Source organism: Mytilus edulis, unplaced genomic scaffold, assembly GCF_963676685.1.
Source record: "Mytilus edulis unplaced genomic scaffold, xbMytEdul2.2 SCAFFOLD_603, whole genome shotgun sequence".
NCBI lineage: Eukaryota > Metazoa > Mollusca > Bivalvia > Mytilida > Mytilidae > Mytilus > Mytilus edulis.
This window is the reverse complement of record NW_027268365.1, coordinates 11,216-34,351: the sequence shown is the minus strand read 5'-3', so window position 1 is coordinate 34,351 and position 23,136 is coordinate 11,216. Positions and strand designations below refer to the sequence as shown.

Here is a 23,136-nt window from a genome sequence, read left to right as displayed (position 1 = left end):
ATAAAATAAGGGATGACAAATAAAACTAAAGGTTCTAAAGAGCTTGTGTCGCTCCCCTTGGTTCATATTGTACAAAAGACACAGACGAATTCATGACAAAATTGTGTTTAGTAATGGTGAGGTGTTTGTAGATCTTACTTTACTGAACAATCTTCCTGCTTACAATTATCTCTATCTATAATGAAATTGGCCAAGTGAAAAATATGTTTTAAAAATTTACAAAAATTACAAAATTATTGTAAAAAAATGACTATAAAGGGCAATAACTCCTTATGGGATCAATTGACCACTTTGGTCATGTTGACTTATTTGTAGAGCTCCTACTTTGCTGTACATTATTGCTGTTTACAGTTATCCGTCTATCTATAATAATATTGACCTGATAACCAATTTGACCCCATGTCAGATTTGCTCTAAATACGGTTTCAGAGATATAAGGGGACGACCATTTGTATATTCGGGGGGGCTAAACTAACAGTTTTTAAATGATACATGTATAGTAAAGTCATTATGTACCATTTAATCAGAATTAATCATCTTCCTCTGCAGAAAGGAACCTCTTTATATCCCCAACTGCATATACATGTATTGCATACATACATATTATTCAAGTTTTGTTGTTACTAGCCTGTTTTAAAAGTATTGGCAAATTATTTCGCCGAGCGGAGCGAGGAAAATTTTTTTTGAAGGGTTTTGGAGCAACTGCAAGCCCAAGAAGCTATAGAACAAATGATGCAAAATCATGCTTTCTGGGTGTTCCGAAGACCCCTTTTATAATCTGAAAATGCAAGTTTTTAATAATTTTTTGACAATGATTTTGGTCTCAAAGCAAGATGTATAAATTCAGTGTAAGACTTAAGTTTCTAGGGACAACATCAAAAGACAATGTGCATGATAAAGCAAAAATGTAATTCACATAGTTAAGTCTGTGGTTACTGTTTTTTTAAACTCATGATCAAGTTCATAACAAAATTACTAGATTACAAAAGGAATGCAACACTAACAGAATACAGAAGGGCAATCAATGAACAAACGACAAATAAATAAGAAACATTGATCCCGAAAGATCAGGGCTACGTCTGAGGGAAAACAGAACTTGCTTCATGCAAGGCACTCGCCGTGAACACAATTTGATATGGAGACAAGCTTTTGGTTTTGAAATTTCCTACACGAGGCATTCATTTTGCCTCAATGTAGTGACGGCCCTGTAATAAAATAAAAGTGAGGTAAGGTTTCCTGAGACAATAAACCTCAAGATAAATGAAACCAATTTTCAGACATTTCAAGTATATTTAAATAATATTTATACTTTTATTATTAAAAAAATTGGGAAGAGTTTCCCGATTTTTTGGGGAAAAAAGATGAATTTATGAAGAATCTGGTGCCATCTCATACTTTCGATTATACCTGCTGAGTTATTTATTTTCAAAACATTGCAAGTCAGGTAATTTATTTTCAAACTACCACGTGTACAGAACAAACCATTTATTTTTGTGATTATGAAGGCCAAGTTATCTATTTTCAAAATCCTCCTGCCCCCCCCTCCCCCAGAATATCAAATGGTCGTCCCCTAAGCCAAAATATTCATTTTACCCCTATGTTCTATTTATACCCATGGCGGCCATCTTGGTTGGTTGGCCGGGTCACCGGACACATCTTTTAAACTATATACCTCAATGATGATTGTGGCCAAGTTTGGTTTAATTTGGCCCGGTAGTTTCAGAGGAGAAGATTTATGTTACAGTTAAAGACGACGGACGACGACGGACGCCAAGTGACGAGAAAAGCTGAGGTGAGCTAAAAAGGGGGGACGTGATTAAGTGATTGCTTTGCAATCTTTTAATGTAAACGTCATCCTTGTTTTATATGTAAACGATGTTTCGATTGGCTATTATCATTTCGTCTGCATTTCGTTCCCTTTTTGGTATAAGGAAAGTTACAGGTTTTTTAAAACATTAAACCGATTTTTTTTAGATAAAATATTTTAATTTTATAACAAGTTGTGTGGTATTCAGTGTTTTCTTAAATCAAAATTCACTACTTACTGATTAAAATACACTTGAGACCTCTTCCACTATTGTCCAATCGGAATGTTTTTCTCAATCGACTTCGGAATGACAAAAACAAAATGGATGGAAATAAAGACGAAAGCGAGCGATGTATATCGCTTGCAATTAAATATTCCAAGCTAGGAGACAGAGAAAAGGCCCTGAAATTTTTAAACAAAGCTGAACGTTTATATCCTTCCCAAAAAGCGAAAGGTACAAAAATAAAATGAAGTGTATACGAAATTACAAATAAAAAAAGAGACCGAGTCCGAAGATACCAAAATTATATTTTTTGACAAATAAAAAACGATCAGCGATCCTGGAGTCCCGATATAGGTCCTATCCCCCCTCAGGAGTCTACTCCCATATTCGGAAGAAGAAGAAATAACATGAAGATATTAAGTGCTCTGGAAGGGTTTGCATATCCTGTTTTATGTGTGTCATAAGTTGTGTCTACATTCTACATTGATCTGTCAAACTTGACCAATACTCAACGCTTCCAGTGGGTGCAAGAAAAAGAGAAATTTTGTAAGATAACCAAAGAATATCTTGAATATACAAGGGAGTATAAAGAATAACAGAAAAAAATAACAAAATAATAAAGCAATGTATAAAAAAAAGGGGGGGGTCCCATTTGCTTTTCGTTCATCTGGCCGGAACCAATCTGGCTTGGCGGTACCAGTACTATAAGTAACTATAAGTAAGTGGTCATCTCATGATCTGTCATGTCTGCCACAAACATTCCTTAATGTTCCACCAACTCATGAAAGCATCTGTTACATGTCTAACGAAGGAATGACATATATCTATAGTAGTACATGTACTAGAACACAATGTAGTTCTTCCTTTCTGGCCATTCAACTTAACATATTTCAAATGATCCTTAATTTGAATATTTTCTCTTTATACAACAATTTGGCATATTCTTATTAAGCACTGTTGCCAATCAGGGGTCACCACACTTCAAAATTATAGGGAGAAGTCACTTCTCCCTGGCAGCCAAACAGGGAGAAGTGAAGACCCAATAGGGAGACTTCAGGGAGAAGTGAAGGCCCAACAGAGAGACTTCAGGGAAAATCGACAGATCACGTTTATACTTTTTATGAATAAAACTTTTTGTCACTTTTCTAATAATTTTTTCATGACAATTGCTAAGGAAGTACATTTTGTAAGTCCTTGTCTTGCCATGAAAGAAATACTTTTTTATTTACATGTGGTCCTATGCAAATTGTCAAAAATATCATGACATAAGGACCATAAGTTAGTGGCATAAGAGCTATGTTTATTCTGATAGGTCTGAATGAATTGAAGATTTGACCTGGATCAAATTATGCTGCATTTCAAAGATTTTAAAATTAAACCAAGTCCAAGAACCTTTTAAAACAAAAATGATAATCAATTAAGAAAAGTTAAAATACGGTTTCATAGCTAAGATCATGATTCAATATGCATGTGTTCTTAAAATAATATTTAATAAGAATTCAGAGAGAAAACTGTTTGACATACATGTGTTGAAAACGTAAAGTAAAACTGTTAATTTCAAATCGTGTACATGTAATCGCACACATTTGCGGTATTTTCATGGAAATGCCGATTTCCAAAATCAAGTTGCCGTTAGAAATGTATGTTATTGATTCTAAAACACTTCACGAGTGTTTAAATATAACTAAATCACAAAAAGTAACACCGGAAAAGTCGTATTTTTCATAACCGGAATTGAATAGGTACTTGTAAATCGAAAACAAATACGGTGCGATCCACGTCATTAATTCTAACTTTATATTTTTTAAAAATATACGACTTTGGAAGTAAATATTTCCGTTCCTTATCAAATTAATGAGCAGATATTCATTAAAATACTGTTTAAAGGACCTTTAGCTGAAACAAAGCACATGTATCAGTCTGTAAAACAAAATCCTGAACAAAAAACCGACTGCGTTTTGTAGTTTATAATTGTTGTGCTGGTTCCGGCAGTGTACTAAACTACATACGTAGTAAAAATACAAGCGAATACCAGTTGATAATATTCCGTTTTTTAAAAGAAATCTGAAATTTTTTATGGGACATCACATTTTGTCAGTAAATATAAGAACATCAAAATTAATAGTGCATTTTAATATGGATAAGGTAAATGATGAGAGATGAAAAGATGAAATGGCGCCATCTACAATTTTCAATAACAAAGATGGCGGACAATAAACAATCATAACAAAATCGAGATTTTTCTTTTTTCTTGCTTATAGTACACCCGGGCATGCAATTTTTACGTTGATGTATGATACTATCGCGGAGAAATCAGTTCTGACTTTGGGGAAACATGTTTTGTATTTCAATACCTATCGGTCATTTACGTTTGAATCGAGAATTTATCAAAAATCATGAGGCGACATTGGGGGAATTTTACTGAAAATCGAGGGTGACATAAACTTCTCCCTGGAGCTTCTCTAGAGCGAAGTGGGGAGACCTAGAGCGACTTTGTCGCTCACTTCGCCTGGTGTGGTGACCCCTGCCAATGGTTGTTGTTTTATATGATTTTCAGGAATGATGATACACCTTAGTGCTATGTAGTCCAATTTTCAAAAAAAAATATTCAGAAGGAGGTACATGTACATTCAGTTGAGATTATATTTCTGATTCTGTGAGCATTTTGAGTTTTATCAAATTCTCTTAACAGCATTGTACTGGTACTGATCTTGTCAATTGAGTCTTGTAAATTCGAACCATTTGAATATAAGGGCATCTAATTCTCATGATAAAGGAAGATAGATAATAAATAAACACAACAATTTATCGAGAAATAGTTCCTTTTTAGCTCACCTGACCTGAAAGGTCGAGTGAGCTTTTCTCATCACTTGTCGTCCGTCGTCTGTAAACTTTTTAAAAAATCTTCTCCTCTTAAACTACTGTGCCAAATTTAACCAAACTTGGCCACAATCATCATTTGGGCTATCTAGTTTTAAAAATGTGTCCGGTGACACGCCAACCAACCAAGATGGCCGCCATGGCTAAAAATAGAACATAGGGGTAAAATGTAGATTTTGGCTTATATCTTGGAAACCAAAGCATTTAGAGCAAATCTGACATCGAATATATTTGTCTATTAGGTCAAGATCTATCTGCTCTAAAATTTCCCGACAAATCGGACAACCCGTTGTTGGGTTGCTGCCCCAAATTAGTAATTTTAAGGAAATTTTGTCAAGTGACTCATTAAGGAGTTATTGCCCTTTATAGTCAATTTTTAACCATTTTTCTAAAATTTTAGTATTCTTTTAAAAAACATTTTTCTCTGAAACTACCAGGCCAAATTTAACCAAACTTGGCCACAATCATCATTGTGGTATCTAGTTTAAAAAATGTGTGGCGTGACCCTGCCAACCAACCAAGATGGCCTCCATGGCTAATTATAGAACATAGGGGTAAAATGTAGATTTTGGCTTATAACTCTGAGCAAATCTGTCAGGGTTAAATTGTGTATCAGGTCAAGATCTATCTGCCCTGAAATTTTCAGACAAAACAGACAAACTGTTGTTGGGTTGCTGCCACAGAATTAGTAATTTTAAGGGAATTTTGCAGTTTTTGGTTATTATCTTGAATATTATTATAGATAGAGATAAACTGTAAAAAAGCAATAATGTTTGTTCAGCAAAGTAAGATCTACAAATAAGTCAACATGACCAAAATTGTCAGTTGACCCCTTAAGGAGTTATTGCCCTATATAGTAATCTTTTAAAAATTTTCATAAGTTTTTAGAAAATATTTTACACAGTAATTACTGGGCCAAGATCATTATAGATAAAGATAATTGTAGCAACAAGAATGTTCAGTAAAGTACGATCTACAAACACATCACGATCACCAAAACACACAATTTTGTCATGAATTTATCTGTGTCCATTGTTTAATATGCACCAAGGTGAGCGACACAGGCTCTCGAGAGACTTGAGTTATTCAGTAAAAACAAAATCTTGTTGCCTGCAAGATTGTAAATTTGCAACTTCCAGGTCCTTTTCCTGTCAGAAAAACATTGAAAATATCCGATTGGGCATGGTTTTGAACAAATTTACCTGACTATTCTTATCCGATATTCGATTACACGATGAAATTAAAGGGAAAATTCGCAAAAAAATAAAAATTTGATATTATGTTCATCCTAAATAAATAAGCATATTCTCAAAATATTAAAGCTTTATTTGTCTAGATAAGTGAGTTATTAGATTTTAAAATCGACTCTAGATTCTCGGCAAGACGCCATCTTGAAAACTAATGACCACGGATATCTAATTACCACAAAGTCCTAGTACACGGCATGACATGTCCGTTAATCAGTGTTAATATGACTTGTCAAGCTGATGGATTTTCTACCCGACCAAGTAATGTAAGCTGAAGAAGTCTACATAGTTTTCAAGATCATCAAATCAAGTAATGCTTCACTAAGATTGATAAGAATAATTTAAAAAATACTTTAAAAAACATCTTAATTTTTTAAGAGGGTTTTAAAATATTCAACGTACAATGCTGAGGTCAGGTTAAAAAGCTGTAAATGACATAATATCGTACAATGGTTTTAGCTGGTCAATAAATTTACATTTTTGGCACCCAGATACAGTATCAAGTATTGTATGAATTATGCTATAATAATGTTAAAGTAGTCTCAATAAAAGTGAAAAAAAAGTCCGCCGATACTTATTATAAACTGAGATTTATCTCCTATGTAAAAGTTTTTTTAAATGCTTTTTTTTCTAACGTATATTTTTAGTTTATTTTGGGTTTTTACCTAACTTGACCCTCGTTCAAAAACTTGTCTTCTTGTAATCAGCATGGCTTAATTCAGGTAATTACCGGGGTATTGTAAATGTGACATATTCGGGTATTCTAACGGTCGACTTCCTGGGAGGCTTGTTTAATTTAATACACAATGAACAAGGTCAATGAATCACTTGCGTGATCGCGAGTGAACCAGGTGTGCACAGGTAAAATTTATAAAATATACCATAGCAATATAAAACTGTACGTGATATACGGCCTGTGTACAAAATCTAACAATTTTTAAGAGTGATTGTAAGAATACGTATAGATTATCCCAATGTTATTTAATTTCAATTTTACTTTTATTTATATTTCAGCACCTATTCTTCCGTTTTTATATATAATTTTTGGTCCCGTTATTTTATATAAGTAATTCGTCTAGTTTTTATCCTCACATATGTGACTTCATTTTCACTCTAGAAAACAGTGGTATATTTTGAAATGAATGCCCTTTTATTTTAATAACTGTTCATTCATTTTACATGTGAAATAAGAATATCAATTTGTAAACTTCGGACTATACAAATGCAGAATATACTGTGCAGGTTTGCTTTCGTCTAACGAGATAAGAGAACTGAAAAAACTGTCATATAAAAACAAGCACGCTCAAATCAAAATATAAAAATATGTGAGTAAAAGTTAACTTGAACAGCAAAATTAACAACCTTTGATCTCGAGTGTATTGGTAATAAATGTATGTATTTTTTATAGTATAGCTCCTTCCATAATCCAAATGATATCAGATAATTATTTTTCATAAGATTAACCCTTCCGACCTCACTTAAATCTGAGACTGTGTTATAGTAGTCTCAGCTAAAATCTAATGCCAAACGCTAGAAGTAAAAATGTAATACAGGTACACCTTTCTTTGATCATGGCTTTCAAATGTCTAAATTTAAGTGTTCCCGTTCATTTCTTTATAAGACAATTAAATGCTTTTGTAAAACTAGTTCTATTTTCCCTTTTTAAAAAACATAAATAAATCATAAGAGTGTATATAATTTTATTCCGAAAACTAAATTTAATTTCCATACTTTAACCGGTTCATTTTTTTACTTTAGTTACTTATTTGAATTCAAATCAAATAATAGCATCAAATATAATTAAATAATTCCACGGCGATTCGCTTGTATTTGTCAACACCTTGAAAATGTATTTTAAATTTGTGTATTAAACGCGACCTCCATGCACAGTCTTATAATCCACTGATCCGAATAGACAGTCGCACCTGGCACGGAGTGCCCTAGAGGCCAAGCTAATTAACAATCTGCAAATAACCTTTTACCTTCACAAGTATTGTCGGAGAATAATACACACATCGCATCAACCTAGATAATAACGTAGATAGTAAAAGGTCAATAAGCGTAACCTATATATTGTCTTAACAGTTTAAAGTTATATACTTCAATTTATTCACTTTATGAGTATGAAAAAGCATATATTAAAGCAAAATAATAATAATAAAAATATCTTGTGATGTCTACAAAAATAAATCGAAATATTTAGGGAAATATAGAAAAATTATCTCATGAACGTGTACAAACTGCACGTCTGTGCGTTTTATTTTCTTATTATCGGATGGTTATTAGATATAGCATAAGTCATCGGCGCGCTTAACGATTACGTTAAAATATAGTTAAACACCAAGACTTTTAATGATTGTATTTTAAATCCCGGCATGCAAAAACCAGGAGAAAACGGTCACGACCTACAGGAAGTAGTTAATATTTTTTCATTAATTATTGAATTTCTCCTTTATTACTGCACATATAGCGATAAAACTTTGTGAATATATATATTATGTCATAATGAACATATTTAAACCATAAGTAAAAAATCGTGAATTTTCCCTTTAACACTAAAACATATGGGGAAGGGTTTGGTGTTTTGAAATAATATTACAATAGCCTATTTATTCGTTTAGCTGATATCCGATTAGGTTGAGTCTACTGTACTATTAGTGATTCAAATGGTAACAATTTGGAAATAAATATATATGGTACATTGTTTTCTTAAATTTGTAATCACACGTATGAAAGGAGAAAAAAAGATTTAAATTAGTATGTATTGTAATTTAAAAGTCAATTTCCTATTTCCATTTTTCTAAAAAAAAATTATTAGAAGTAATGAAAATATACAAATTTGTAATTCACAGATTTAATTGAAAGTTTAACTGAAATAAATGATACAGCTGAAAAAGATAATCAAAGTGAACCAAATAACACTGAAGGTGTCCGTCAAAGAAAAGGCAGCCAAAGCAGGGTAAAAGAGGAAAAAAATGAACCAGAAAAGAAAGAAATAGAATACACAAAAGAAAATCTAGAAGCAGTCAAAAGGTGTGTGGCATATTGTGTGATTTGTAGTTATTTTTAGGTGTGATTCTTCATTACCTGAATTGATTCTGACAATCAATTTGACTCTTTTTAAAAAGAAATGTAACATATTTAAACAGATAGAAATGGAATAAAGTTGTATTTAGAAATGGATTCTTACTTCCTTTAAAGGAGAAGTTGCCATTATCTTGAATCTGTGGGCTTCAACATAATATTGCATTATTTTCTTAAATAAGATAAATCATCAATATGACATAACCCTTAATTTAACCTAATGTGAAAACAAGAAGATGTGTCAGTTTGAGTAACAATGAGACAAGTGTCCCAGTCAAAATGGTATCAGTAACCATATTATTTGCCACAAAAAAAAAAAAAAAACCCAAAATGTACTTTCTTTTTATAAATGCTGATTCCCTTGTATTTCAGTGATAATACAAACACTTGTTTGTAGAATATATTCTGCATTGAACATGTAGACTATGTACCCCTTTCCAGATTTCACATGTACACATGATGTAATTTGTATGTGATTATTAAGTTGGTACTCAATGCACATTGTTGTACTTGTAGTGACAGTTTGTACACAATGATTTCGACAAAATCCTATAAAATGTAGATAAAATTTAATACCAAGTTGCATTTTTCAATTTTTAGAATAAAAAAGGTTAAATGTTACTATGAGATCCTCAATGTTGAAAAAGATGCAACAGAGAATGATCTGAAGAAAGCCTACAGAAGGTTGGCATTACAGATGCATCCTGACAAAAACAAAGCTCCAGGAGCCACAGAAGCTTTTAAAGGTAGGGGAAAGACAAAGTTTTCAGAAGCCTGTATGACGATATTACATTTAAACATATAATCTGATGTTTTTTTGTTTTATTGATAGGATATTAGAGTTTCTTTCAATTGAAACATTAAAAAAAGCCATGCCTATAATCCTTAAAATATTGTTCATCTTGTTTCTCATGTTAATGTTAATTCTGATATCAGATGCAAATATCTTTATGCAGGCATTCCTGAAATGGAAATGATAATTTTTCATTTTGTCCATTATTCAAAAATCCAAATGATAAATTTTATGCATGCAATGATTTCTGAATTTACCCATGTACAGTATTCATTTGACATAATAAGACAGCTGTATGTTATAATTTTCAGCTATTGGTAAAGCATTTGCTGTCCTGAGTGATGCAGATAAAAGAAGGAAATATGATGTACATGGACCAGAGGAAGAATCTAGTCAACATAATCATCAACAATATTATGAAAGTAAGTACCATTGCTAAACCACAGATAATTTTTCTCCATTCTAATTCAAAATATGGCAAAACTGTGTGTTCACTGTTGATTTCCTGTAAAAATTAATTAAATTTATTGAAAAAAGTTCCGACATGAGGCTTGATGCATGCATCTATATAATTTTGCCTGTACCTGTATATTAAAAATGGAAAATTAAAAAAAATGAGCATTTGTGGCTTATTAACTTTTTAATTTGTATTTCTCACATAAAAAAGGGGAAAGATTAAGAAAACAACAATAATGGATTTTTTTGTTCAGTTTTAGTAAACTTTACATGTTGAAAATTGAATTATCATCTTAAGATAGTTGGATTGATGAATATCTACGATCAAGTGGCAATTATTTCAGTGCATACTCAGGATTTAAAGTGAACTAAGTACAAACCTTGCTAGACCAACACATAGAGCCAAATTTTCAACATGAATGTAAACTCAGATGGATTATGAGATGATCAAACTGTTATTTCAAATATGATAAAAAAAAAAAATTGGAAAAAAAATAATTTATATCTTAAAATTTAGAAACTTTCTTCTTAAAAGCTTTCCAAAATCTGTTGAAGAAGTTAACAGCCAAGTGTTCAGCTGCAGAGTTGGTCAAATCTTCTGTCAGAGAGAAAATCGGAAAGTAATAACATCACTTTCATGTAACATTGAAATTTTAGCAATAGTGGCAGCCATCTGTCACACACTTGTATGGGTTTGATCAAGATTTTTGATAATTTTGACTGGGTACTCCGGAGAGTTTCAGGCATTTATATATGAGCCTCTTGTTTATAGTCAGGATACTTAAAACATTTATTCTATTTTGTCGTTTTTTGTGCAGCAAAGTGCAATTTATCACTCTTTTATATCAAGATGATAATAATTAATATTTTAATTTCAGCTGAAGTATCACCAGAAGAATTATTTAACATGTTCTTTGGCGGTGGTTTTCCTACGAGTAAGTACAAATATAGATATTTTGGTGTTCAAGAGAAGCAAAATGTATGAGTTTTGGAAAGTCGGTATCTGTAAATTTGTTCCTACACTTGTGAAATGAAAAAAGATGTATTCAGACAAGAAATAAAGGAGACGCATCTACAGAAATCAAACGAAAAGAGATCTCCACAGAAAGGAAAAGAAATGGTCTGAAAAAGCATCAAATAGCACTTTAAATAGTATTTGTAAAAAATCCTATATGTGGATAATTACCTTGTGTCATTTTATCAAATCATTGTTGATGAAAAATTCATGACTTTGTTTAAAGCGCTCTTAAACATTGTACAATAATTTCCAGTAGTTATTAGTGTGTTATCTTTCCATACACAAAAGTAAATCCAGCACTATTCATTGCATGTGTATACCAAAATTAAAGTTCTGAAAAATCTAATGCACAGGAATGAATATTTTTGTTGTGTCGCATACAACTTTGTTTTCATCCAACATAATATGACAATAAACAAAAAGTCAACAATCATTAATGACAACTTCAAGACAAAGTACTAAAATTAAAGTTCTGAAAAACCTAATGCACAGGAGTGGATATTATTTTTGTGTCACATGCACCTTGTTTTCATAAAATTCATAGGACAATAAACAAAAAATTTGACAATCATTAATACACAACTTCAAGACGAAGTACTATGGCAAAATTCTTTACATAAAATCATTGTTCAGGGAAGTAGAAAAATATTAAAATGTGTGTCCATAGTAATAACAGCTGTATGACCTTCAAAACAATTCGTTAATGCAAAATCTCTTGATAGATAGGATGCTGATGAAATTTTTGCACAAGCAAAATATGTTAAAAATTGGCAAATTAATCCTGGTAAAAACTTAATTTTTGTTTAAAATATCACAAATTTGAGAAATTCTTTATGTAAATGTAGAAACTCTGAACTCTAGATAGGAACAGTTGAAATTTTGTACAGTTTTAATCCATCATACATAGGTGTTTTAATTAGTAATTTGCATAAATAGGGGGATTTTACTTGTTAAAAACAAAATTACTCTTTATTGTATGCTAGGGTTTAAGCAAAGTTGACATGTCAGTACAAGTAAGTTCAAGTATAGAATATGCTATTTCAAATTTACTCACAATGTCAAACTGTGTGTATTTTGATGTCTACAAAAAATGATTAATTTGTTTTCGTAAAAAAAGAAACTTAGTTATCTCAGGTATGATAAAATCTCAATTTTGTTGTGCTTTTTATACTAAAAGTGTTCTTTTTGTGAAAAAAATCTTGAAATTTGAAGAATAAAATTGAGAAAGGAAATGAGGAATGTGTCAAAGGGACAACATCCCGCCCATAGAGTAGACAACAGCAGAAGGCAAACATCTTTTTGTGCTATGACGTAAAAAAATTATTGATGTTCAGCCATAACATGCTGTCACCATTGCAAGATCATACATTGATTCCTGGTGTCTAAAATTATCTGTCAGTTGTCAAATTTCATTGCTATCAAAAGACAGACCTGTTAGAACTAATGAGAACATATTATTTCATTAGACACTTACTTTTAATTGCATGTTTTGCTTATAGCATGAAATTCATGAAAAATATTACCCCAATTAAACAAATTTTTATGTGTGCAAAATGTGCATCAGTTTTGAGTATTAGCTCTCAACAGACTTTAGTTTTAGTTGTCCACACGGTCAGTCTGACAAATAATTTGTCCACACTTTTTTTCTTCATGCTGGATCATATTGATTTGATAATTGGTAAATTGTTTTATCATGACCATTTTTTTTTTGAATTGTGAATTTTGTTCCGGTCTGATAATTTTGTGCAGAGTTATGGTCCTTGGACTTTGTAAATTAACTCAAGTATTCAGTTTTCCACATCCTTGAAAATATTGATTTGATAATTGTTCTAAAGTTTTATCATGCAAGTTACAGACCAAGTTCAAATTTTGTATCAGTCTGATGATTTTGTGCAGAGTTATGGTCCTTCCACTTTAAAAATTCACTTAAACAATCAGTTTTCCTCAATTTTTTCGTCATGCTTGAACATATTGATTTGAAATTTGATATATAGTTCATGACATGACAAGTGATGAACAAGTAAGCATTTTGTTCCAGTACAAAAAATTGTTACCAGTTAGGAACTATGTATTGCCATGCAATACTCTCAGAATGCTTGCTATTTCTATGCCTTACACTAAAATTCCATAATGCATGAAGGGGGCCCTTTCTAGCATGTCAGTTATCTAGTTTTCTCTAGAAGTTTGAATTCTCATCTGGGAAAAATTGTTGAAGTATAGACCTTTCTTTCTCTGTTTTTCAGATAATGTATACAGAACTCATCGAGGTTAGCATTTATGTAGAAACTATAGCTACCCAAATAACATTTTTTAACATAAGTTAGTTGGGATGATTAACCTCCTACACAACAGAATCATCGTAATGCTCTTAAGTTATATTTTGTCATCAGTGATTCAGTCTTTTCAATCCTTAGGTTTTTATATGAAGCTTAATTTAATTATCCCTAATCTAATTAATTAAGATAAAACATTCATCATGCTTAAATAGGTTAAAAAGATAAGTATCTATAGGGAATTACTTCATATGTTTCAGACCTTAGTTACCAGTATATCTTTTCCCCTTTTCTGTTGACAAATAAGATTATTTAAGAAGAAGGATTCCTGCTAGTAAATATTTATGGAAAGCAACTTATGATGTGGTTAATTTTTATTCCCCTACCATAGGCAAGGTATCATTAAGTGTTACCCTTGACAGTCAGTCCCATTTTTGTTTTCACACTCTAATTTAAATTTTTATCATCCAATTTTTTTGAAATCTAAGAGCTAAAAAAAAGCAGACAGTGTTTGAATTAAGGCAGTGGGTCACTTAGCATTCTAGATTTTTGTCTCGTTCAATTTTATTTTAATTGCAAAGCTTGAGTGGGGACATACTTCTGTTATTTTATTACCCATAAAAACTTTCTGTACTGTTCACTTAAAACTATCTATGACATTTAGCAGTTTCTGAACATTTTAGAACTAATAATAGATTTTATTTGTGTGTAAAATATTATTTTCATCTTGTTCTTTCAAACCAACTTGGATTCACAACACATAAGAGTGTCAGTAGAATGTCTTAAATTATCAGCTCTTTCTCTGTCTGTATTTTTACTTGTCTGCTTTTACAAATTTATGAAAATTTGGTTTTATATGAAGCTACTTATTTGTTAAGTAGATTTCAGATTTGATGATTCAGTAAGAGGGGAAGTACTTTTGTAGTATAACAGTGAACATTATAACTTCCTAGAAGGTGTTTTTGTTTCTGACATGTTCATAGATCTTTATAAATGTTTTGAGAAAGTAAATGTTGTTTTGAAAGAGCCTTAGTTAATGAAACTGTATAATGCATTTAAAAAAAATTATATATTTGTTTCTTACAAATGGTAATAAAAGGAAGTTTAGGGCACACATGAACATATTCTGATTTATTGTATACCACACAAACCAAGGCAAAACAATTTTCTATGTAATTTAAATACTTTTCACAATAGTGATTACTTTCTTTTTCTATAGATAATGTATACAGACATCACCACCATCACCACAACAGAAATGCCTATCATTTCCAGAGACAGGAAAATGTCAGTAATGATGTAAGTACACAATGCATTGTATAGAGGCTCAGCATAAGAGAAGATGGGGTTTCATTTCATTCATTTTTAACTGGATTTATGAAGTAAATATCAGTTATTGATTTGGGGACTTAAGGCAGTTGGCCAGGGCGCCAGGCAGACTGTCTGGCGGGCAGCAATCAAATGTTGTCCGTGCATTTTCTCATGAACCATTCATCAAAAGCATTTATAATTTTAATATGTTGTTATTGACAACAAAATGGAGGTCAAGTTCTATAATGACGATTTTGACTTTTACCGTTCAGGAGTTATGGTTCATGATAGAGTGAAAAATGGCATTTCCAGTCGTGTCATTGCATTAACTTATGAACCAATCAACCAATGCTTTTCAAATTTTAAAATCTTTTTACTGTTTGAAAAGAAAGAGTGAGATAAAACAAAATGAAGAGAAATCTAAATTTTCTAAATCTCTTGTATCCGAGAATAAACAATTTTGTCAACTATAAACGACCTGAATAACGAAACTATCGCTTGAAAATTACTCTCTCGGATAAAAGCCATAGGAAAAAATTGTAACTGAAACAATTGATTAAGTAAGAATAATGTTATTATAATAATGAAAGACCATGACATCTAAATACATTGATCTGATACTAGAATATCGACCTCCTTCCCATATTAACCCGGGATTTATTTTAGTATCAGTCTTTTGCCATTTTCTAAAGAAATTTTCTCCCCCAAAAACACTGTATGCATATAGATAAATCTTTACATGGGTGATTCTCAGGTTATATATATGTTCAATTTTGCTAATTCTTTCAATTAAATTGTCCTCACTGGTTCCATACATATCATCAAGTGAAAACAAAAATTCATGCACCAACTTCTGCATCAAGTTCTGCATCAAATCATTACTAACAAATGAATCAATTCAATTTTTGTGGAAAGTAAAAAAAAATATACCTAAAATGGTTCAAAAGTTTTTTTATACGACCGCAAAATTTGAAAAAATTTTCGTCGTATATTGCTATCACGTTGGCGTCGTCGTCGTCGTCGTCGTCCGAATACTTTTAGTTTTTGCACTCTAACTTTAGTAAAAGTGAATAGAAATCTATGAAATTTTAACACAAGGTTTATGACCACAAAAGGAAGGTTGGGATTGATTTTGGGAGTTTTAGTCCCAACATTTTAGGAATTAGGGCCCAAAAAGGGCCCAAATAAGCATTTTCTTGGTTTTCGCACTATAACTTTAGTTTAAGTAAATAGAAATCTATGAAATTTTGACATAAGGTTTATGACCACAAAAGGAAGGTTGGTATTGATTTTGGGAGTTTAGGTCCCAACAGTTTAGGAATTAGGGGCCAAAAAAGGGCCCAAATAAGCATTATTCTTGGTTTTCGCACAATAACTTTAGTTTAAGTAAATAGAAATCAATGAAATTTAAACACAATGTTTATGATCACAAAAGGAAGGTTGGTATTGATTTTGGGAGTTTAGGTCCCAACAGTTTAGGAATTAGGGGCCAAAAAGGGACCCAAATAAGCATTTTTTTTTTGGTTTTCGCACCATAACTTTAGTATAAGTAAATAGAAATCTATGAAATTTAAACACAAGGTTTATGACCATAAAAGGAAGGTTGGTATTGATTTTGTGAGTTTTGGTCCCAACAGTTTAGGAATAAAGGGCCCAAAGGGTCCAGATTTAAACTTTGTTTGATTTTATCAAAAATTGAATAATTGGGGTTCTTTGATATGCCGAATCTAACTGTGTATGTAGATTCTTAATTTTTGGTCCCGCTTTCAAATTGGTCTACATTAAGGTCCAAAGGGTCCAAAATTAAACTTAGTTTGATTTTAACAAAAATTGAATCCTTGGGGTTCTTTGATATGCTGAATCTAAAAATGTACTTAGATTTTTTATTATTGGCCCAGTTTTCAAGTTGGTCCAAATCGGGGTCCAAAATTAAACTTTGTTTGATTTCATCAAAAATTGAATAATTGGGGTTCTTTGATATGCCAAATCTAACTGTGTATGTAGATTCTTAATTTTTGGTCCCGTTTTAAAATTGGTTTTACATTAACGTCCAAAGGGTCCAAAATTAAACTAAGTTTGATTTTAACAAAAATTGAATTATTGGGCCTCTGTGATATGCTGAATCTAAACATGTACTTAGATTTTTGATTATGGGCCCAGTTTTCAAGTTGGTCAAAATCAGGATCCAAAATTATTATATTAAGTATTGTGCAATGGCAAGAAATTTTCAATTGTACAGTATTCAGCAATAGCAAGAAATCTTTAATTGCACAGTATTGTGCAATAGCAAGAAATCTTCAATTGCACAGTATTGTGCAATAGCAAATATTTTCAATTGCACAGTATTCCACAATAGCAAGAAATATCTAATTGCACAATATTGTGCAATAGCAAAGAAATTCCAATTGGATTTCAATTGGAGTTATCTTTCTTTGTCCAGAATAGTAGTTGAATCAACTTAAATCATTGTTTTAATACAATATACAATGTATATTCACTTTTACTACCAACTGATAGATTAAAACAATCTTTACAATTCAGTGATAACAAGCACTTTTTTTACATTTTAATATTTTATGATGTATTTAAATGAGTAGTTATTGTTGCAAACTTCATTAGAAATTTGAATTGAGATCAGTTTTGAAATAAGGGAAAGGGGGATGTGAAAAAATATTGGAGGGTCAATTTTTTTCATTTCAGATTTCATAAATAAAAAGAAAATTTCTTCAAACATTTTTTTGAGAGGATTAATATTCAACAGCATAGTGAATTGCTCAAAGGCAAACATTTTTTTTAAAGTTCATTAGACCACATTCATTCTGTGTCAGAAACCTATGCTGTGTCAACTATTTAATCACAATCCAAATTTAGAGCTGAATCCAGCTTGAATGTTGTGTCCATACTTGCCCCAACCGTTCAGGGTTCAACCTCTGCGGTCGTAAAAGCTGTGCCCTGCGGAGCATCTGGTTCATTCTGTGAAAACAAAAATTCATGTTGAGTACTGATTAACATTACGTTTGTTTTGATTATATTCCAGGCCAGTTATACATTGTTACTACAGCTTGCACCAATTTTACTATTAGTCTTTCTCTCAGTACTGAGTAGTTTCCTGGTTGGAGAACCTTTGTACAGTTTACAACAGTCAGAGTAAGTTGTAATTATGGATCATCGTTATTTTTTTGTAGCAAATAGAAAAACCTTTCTTTAGTTAGCCGAGATCTTATAAGTTGTAAATTCTGATTAATCTTATTTAGGTCAGTAAAAAACATTTCAACTTAAGAATCAGGGTAGTGTAAGATACAAAATGTCTTCTGACCCCCTCTTTATTTATTTCTGGAAATTTTCAAATGAAATCTTGATAATATAAATAATTCAATTTGTTATAGAATCTTGAATGAGATTAATCCTTAGAAATAATTCATTTTGACTGTTTTACCTTAGAAATCAATATAAATAACAAGTTGTATTTCTTATATTTCAGTAAACATCCAATCAGTAGAAAAACAAGTAATTTAAATGTTCCATATTTCCTTAAAAAAGACTATCAAATGGAAAGTCGAGCAGAGTTACGGAGGATAGAACGACAAGTAGAGGAAGAATATATTTCAAATTTACGTAACAGTTGTTGGAGAGAAAGGAGTTATAGTAAGTTTATAAGGGTCTGTCTAACTTAGTGTTTTACAACATAAGTATCAGAACATCTGTGAAGTGAAAAAAATATAAAATAAAATCACAAAAATACTGATCTCAGAAGAAAATTCAAAACGGAAAGTCTCTCATCAAATGGCAAAATCAAAAGCTCAAACACATCAAACAAATGGATAACAACTGTAATATTCCTGACTTGGTACAGGCATTTTCTTATGTTGAAAATGGTGGATTAAACCTGGTTTTAGAGCTAGCTAAACCTCTCACTTGTATCATTACATGTACATATTTGTAGAATTTTTTAACCACTCTTCAGCCAGGCAATGCTTAAATTTTGTTTGCAGAAGAAATTAATTAATCAATTCACCCTGTATGAAAACAGGCTACTAGAATTTCAATATGTTTTTATGTTATTACATTTAAGTTCTCACAGTATTTTCTTCATCTTAAAATAGAAAATTTATTGACCTTGTATAAGATATTTCCGCCAGAAATACATTAAATCAACCTTATACATTTGCAGATATACATGTACATAAAAAAAAAATTGATTGATTCTGGAACATTTAAAAGATGAAATTTGGTCCGTTTTATATGTTTCTTAAAGCACCTAAATTTTCATAAGGGCTATTCCAGAAAAAAATGTAGGGGGGGGGGGGGGGGGGGGGGGGGGGGGTTGGAAGGCACATTATATTAATAATACATGGGTGATGGGTATCAGAGCAACTTTTCACACTATAATGCACTATAATTCTCAATTACAATTGTCTGGGTGGTGGGTGCTGACAAAAACTGCCTTCCAACCCCCCCCATACATTTTTTTCTGGGATAGCCCTAAGCATTACACACTTTGCTATGAGATTGTTCACCTTGAAATAGGATAGCAGATGTATTGATATTCATTTGCATAAGGTTCATTTCTATTGGATGAAGCTCATGTCTTTACAAATGATATATTAAACGGATTTTTGTGACAGAAATGTCGGTTATTAATTTGGGAATATACGGCGGGCGGGCGGGCGGTATCTAAATGTTGTCTGTGCATTTACTCATGAACCGTTCAACCAAAGCTTTTCAAATTTTAATATGTTGTTACAGACAACAAAATGAAGGTCAAGTTCAATAATGATGATTTTGACTTTTACCGTTCAGGAGTTATGGTTCTTGAAAGATTGAAAAATGGCATTTCCAGTGGTGTCCGTGCATTTACGCATGAACTCTTCAACCAAAGCTTCCCAAATTTTAATATGTTGTTACTGATAACAAAATAGAGGTCAAGTTCAATAATGACGATTTTGACTTTTACTGTTCAGGAGTTATGGTTCTTGAAGATTGAAAAATGGCTTTTCCAGTCGTGTCCGTGCATTTACTCATGAACTGTTCAACCAAAGCTTTTCAAATTTTAATATGTTGTTACTGATGACAAAATGGAGGTCAAGTTCAAGAATGACTATTTTGATTTTGACCGTTCAGGAGTTATGGTTCTTGAAAGATTGGAAAATGGCATTTCCAGTTGTGTCCGTGCATTTACGCATGAACTGTTCAACCAAAGCTTCCCAAATTTTAATATGTTGTTACTGATGACAAAATGGAGGTCAAGTTCAATAATGACGATTTGACTTTTACTGTTCAGGAGTTATGGTTCTTGAAAGATTGAAAAATGGCTTTTCCAGTCGTGTCCGTGCATTTACTCATGAACCATTCAACCTAAGCTTTTCAAATTTTAATATGTTGATACTGATGACAAAATGGAGGTCAAATTTGATATTGACTATTTTCACTTTCACCGTTCATCAGTTATGGCTCTTGTGATATTGGCAGGATACAAATAAATGTTAATAAATCCGGTTTGCTGTCGTTGTGACCGCCTCTTGTTTAGTATTTGAAAGAGTTTTACAATGGTTTGCCAAATTTTACTTTAATTGCCGTTTGAATTTCAAATGAATCTTTAACAAGTGATTACTGCCGAGGCAATTTAATGTTTCTTAGAGTTTTGTCTAATTTGAATATTCTTTCTATTTGCAGAAGAAAATATGTTGTGGAAAGCCAGAAATTATGCAGATGCTAGATTATATGATAAAGCTTCAAAAATGGAGACACCTTCATGTGACAGACTACAAGAGATATATGCATGATTATAATTGGATTAATAGTTGTTTAATTATTATGTGATATCAATCTTTTATTTATAATTTTTCTAATTGCCTGTCAAAGCTTATGTAGCTGATTTAAATTGATTCAAGCACAAATAAAAGTTATATTAAAGAAGCTTCTAGCTTTCCTATTTTAAAGGTACTAACACTTGCAAATTCGTCTGACATTATTATAAACATTTCTGAAAATGAACTATGGAAATCTTTTTGAAATTTGTGCATCCACACTTTAATCAAACTTTTTGCATTCTGCATTTTGATAGTTAATTTGAATCTGTTAATTCAAGTTTTTCATATTTTTCATTCCTTGATATTTCTATGCTCAAAGGTATTACAAAATGAATGATACTTTGAGATTATAACTTCATTTTAACATATGGTCTTTTGTTAGATAAGTTACTTCATAAACAAGTTTTTTTTCTGTAGCTTAGTAATTTTTGCGATATAATTTGACAGAATTGTTTTTAATATAATTTGTTAATTCTCAGATATTTAACGTAAATGTAGTGCTGTTTTTGTTGAACAAATGTGATGATGATGTATGATATTGAGAAGTCATTATTTTGTTTTCTTCATTTCTATTTGTATATCCATTTTCATAAAGACATCAATCATGTTTATATATTGCATATGATTTTTCGAAATAAACTTAAAAGAAAACATTAATATTATAAATGTTAGTGTGATTTGTATTGTCTTTTGGTTAGATTTTAATCTGTACTTTATAGCTGTTTGATTTATAACAGAATTGTGTAGAAAATACATTGGGATTAGTTCCATATCTTGTTTTCATGTTGTGAACAATATTGAGCTTATGTTTTCAAGCAAAAACAAACAACTGTTCATAATATGAACAAAAAAGTAGGATTTTGACTTTCAAGTTATTTTTTAGAAATCTAAGCCTGTTTTGAAAGATGAAGCTATATAGATAAATCTAAGTTTTAATTTATAAGACTAATTTAAATTCTTTAAATATTTCATGATTTGAAAACATTTTCCACAGCATTTATCCTATTTGTTGTAGTATGCTTTTAAACTGTGACTAGAGAGATTTTCTGGTAAAGTAACCATCTTGATCGCAAAGTAGAAATGTCACAAAACTTGAAGTTTCAGGAAAGAAATTATGTATATATGTAACATTGTAAAATATCCTGGTCAACCTCAAAGACTAAGTTGAAATTTTGATATCAAAATTGAAATATTGTATTTAAATAGAAGGAAATGTGTATATATCAATGAGACAGCAACTTAACAAAATCAAAGCGCTGTAAGCACTGTAGGCAGTTAACCAAAAACCAAGGCAAAACATAATTATGAAAACTGTGGCAATGTTGCTTCAACTTTTTTTTAAAGATTTAAAAGAACAAACATTAAACATTCATATATAATTGTACATTTATGTTCATTTAATGAATTAATCATTAAGGTAAATAATTCATATTTTATCAAGGTTTTCAATAGCAACGCACATGACCATGAATGGTCATGCGTCTTTCATGAGTCAGCAGTGGTACAAATTTGCAATGATTGCAGTTCTTCTAGTTGATCGTAATTGTTCTTATTAGTTGACTGTTAGTACATGTTAGTAGTTCAAGTTGACGTTAGTACGAGCTTGTAAAAGTATGAATAGACTTGCTTCCCTGGAAAGAAACTAAGTTTGTGTTGTACAGTACAAAAGTTATGAGACACAAATCAGACAAATGTTTACTACTACAGGGATCAACGGTGAGGTCTGACTGACCTGTCCATAGTAAATGTAAATGACTCCCACCTTCACCCCAAGTCCATAATGTCTAAGTTTGGAATAAAATGACAGGTGTTAGGGTCTAGCAAAGTGATATGCATATGTGTCGCCTATGAGATTGACCTTGTATGTCCTTCAATCTTTTCTGAAATGACAAACAGGAATGAATATGGTTTAGGCGTTGGTATCTCAATCTTTTACAAGTTCTCAAAACACACACAAGAGGGTGTGGGGTGATCCTAGGGACTACCCCTATTTTTCATTTGATTTTTTATATTGTCCCATACATGAATATGTATGGTTTATGGGTGGGGATCTCGACCGTTATCAAGTTTTCAAACAGGAGGGGTGGGGGCCCAGTGACTTCCCCTATATTTCATTTGATTTGTTATATTGTCCAATACGTAAATGTATGGTTGAGGGGTGGGGATCTCATCTGTTTCTAAGTTATCAAACAGGAGTGGGTAGGGTGACCCTAAGGACTCTCCCTATATTTCAT

The 23,136-nt window shown here is 31.6% G+C and overlaps 1 protein-coding gene across 2 annotated transcripts; it reads left to right on the top strand.

The window, feature by feature from the left end:
- The first annotated feature begins 2,114 nt into the window (after nucleotides 1-2,114).
- Nucleotides 2,115-22,150, top strand: LOC139507354 (dnaJ homolog subfamily B member 12-like). Of its 2 annotated transcripts, XM_071295722.1 has the most exons (10): nucleotides 2,115-2,261; nucleotides 9,010-9,190; nucleotides 9,842-9,987; nucleotides 10,346-10,456; nucleotides 11,369-11,425; nucleotides 13,752-13,775; nucleotides 15,001-15,080; nucleotides 18,130-18,239; nucleotides 18,574-18,737; nucleotides 20,766-22,150. In XM_071295722.1, the coding sequence occupies exons 1-10, from the start codon at nucleotides 2,129-2,131 to the stop codon at nucleotides 20,873-20,875; spliced, it is 1,116 nt and encodes a 371-aa protein (XP_071151823.1). In that variant the 5' UTR covers nucleotides 2,115-2,128; the 3' UTR covers nucleotides 20,876-22,150. The 2 variants fall into 2 exon arrangements, with proteins under 2 accessions (XP_071151823.1, XP_071151824.1); XM_071295723.1 differs by lacking the exon at nucleotides 13,752-13,775.
- Nucleotides 22,151-23,136: the final 986 nt, after the last annotated feature.

Bases quoted from the DNA above. Each gene is read 5' to 3' on its own strand.
- LOC139507354 (XM_071295722.1), top strand. From the start codon at position 2,129: ATGGATGGAAATAAAGACGAAAGCGAGCGATGTATATCGCTTGCAATT. The intron at 9,191-9,841 runs GTGTGTGGCATA...TTCAATTTTTAG, and splicing joins AATCTAGAAGCAGTCAAAAG to AATAAAAAAGGTTAAATGTT. The intron at 9,988-10,345 runs GTAGGGGAAAGA...TATAATTTTCAG, and splicing joins AGCCACAGAAGCTTTTAAAG to CTATTGGTAAAGCATTTGCT.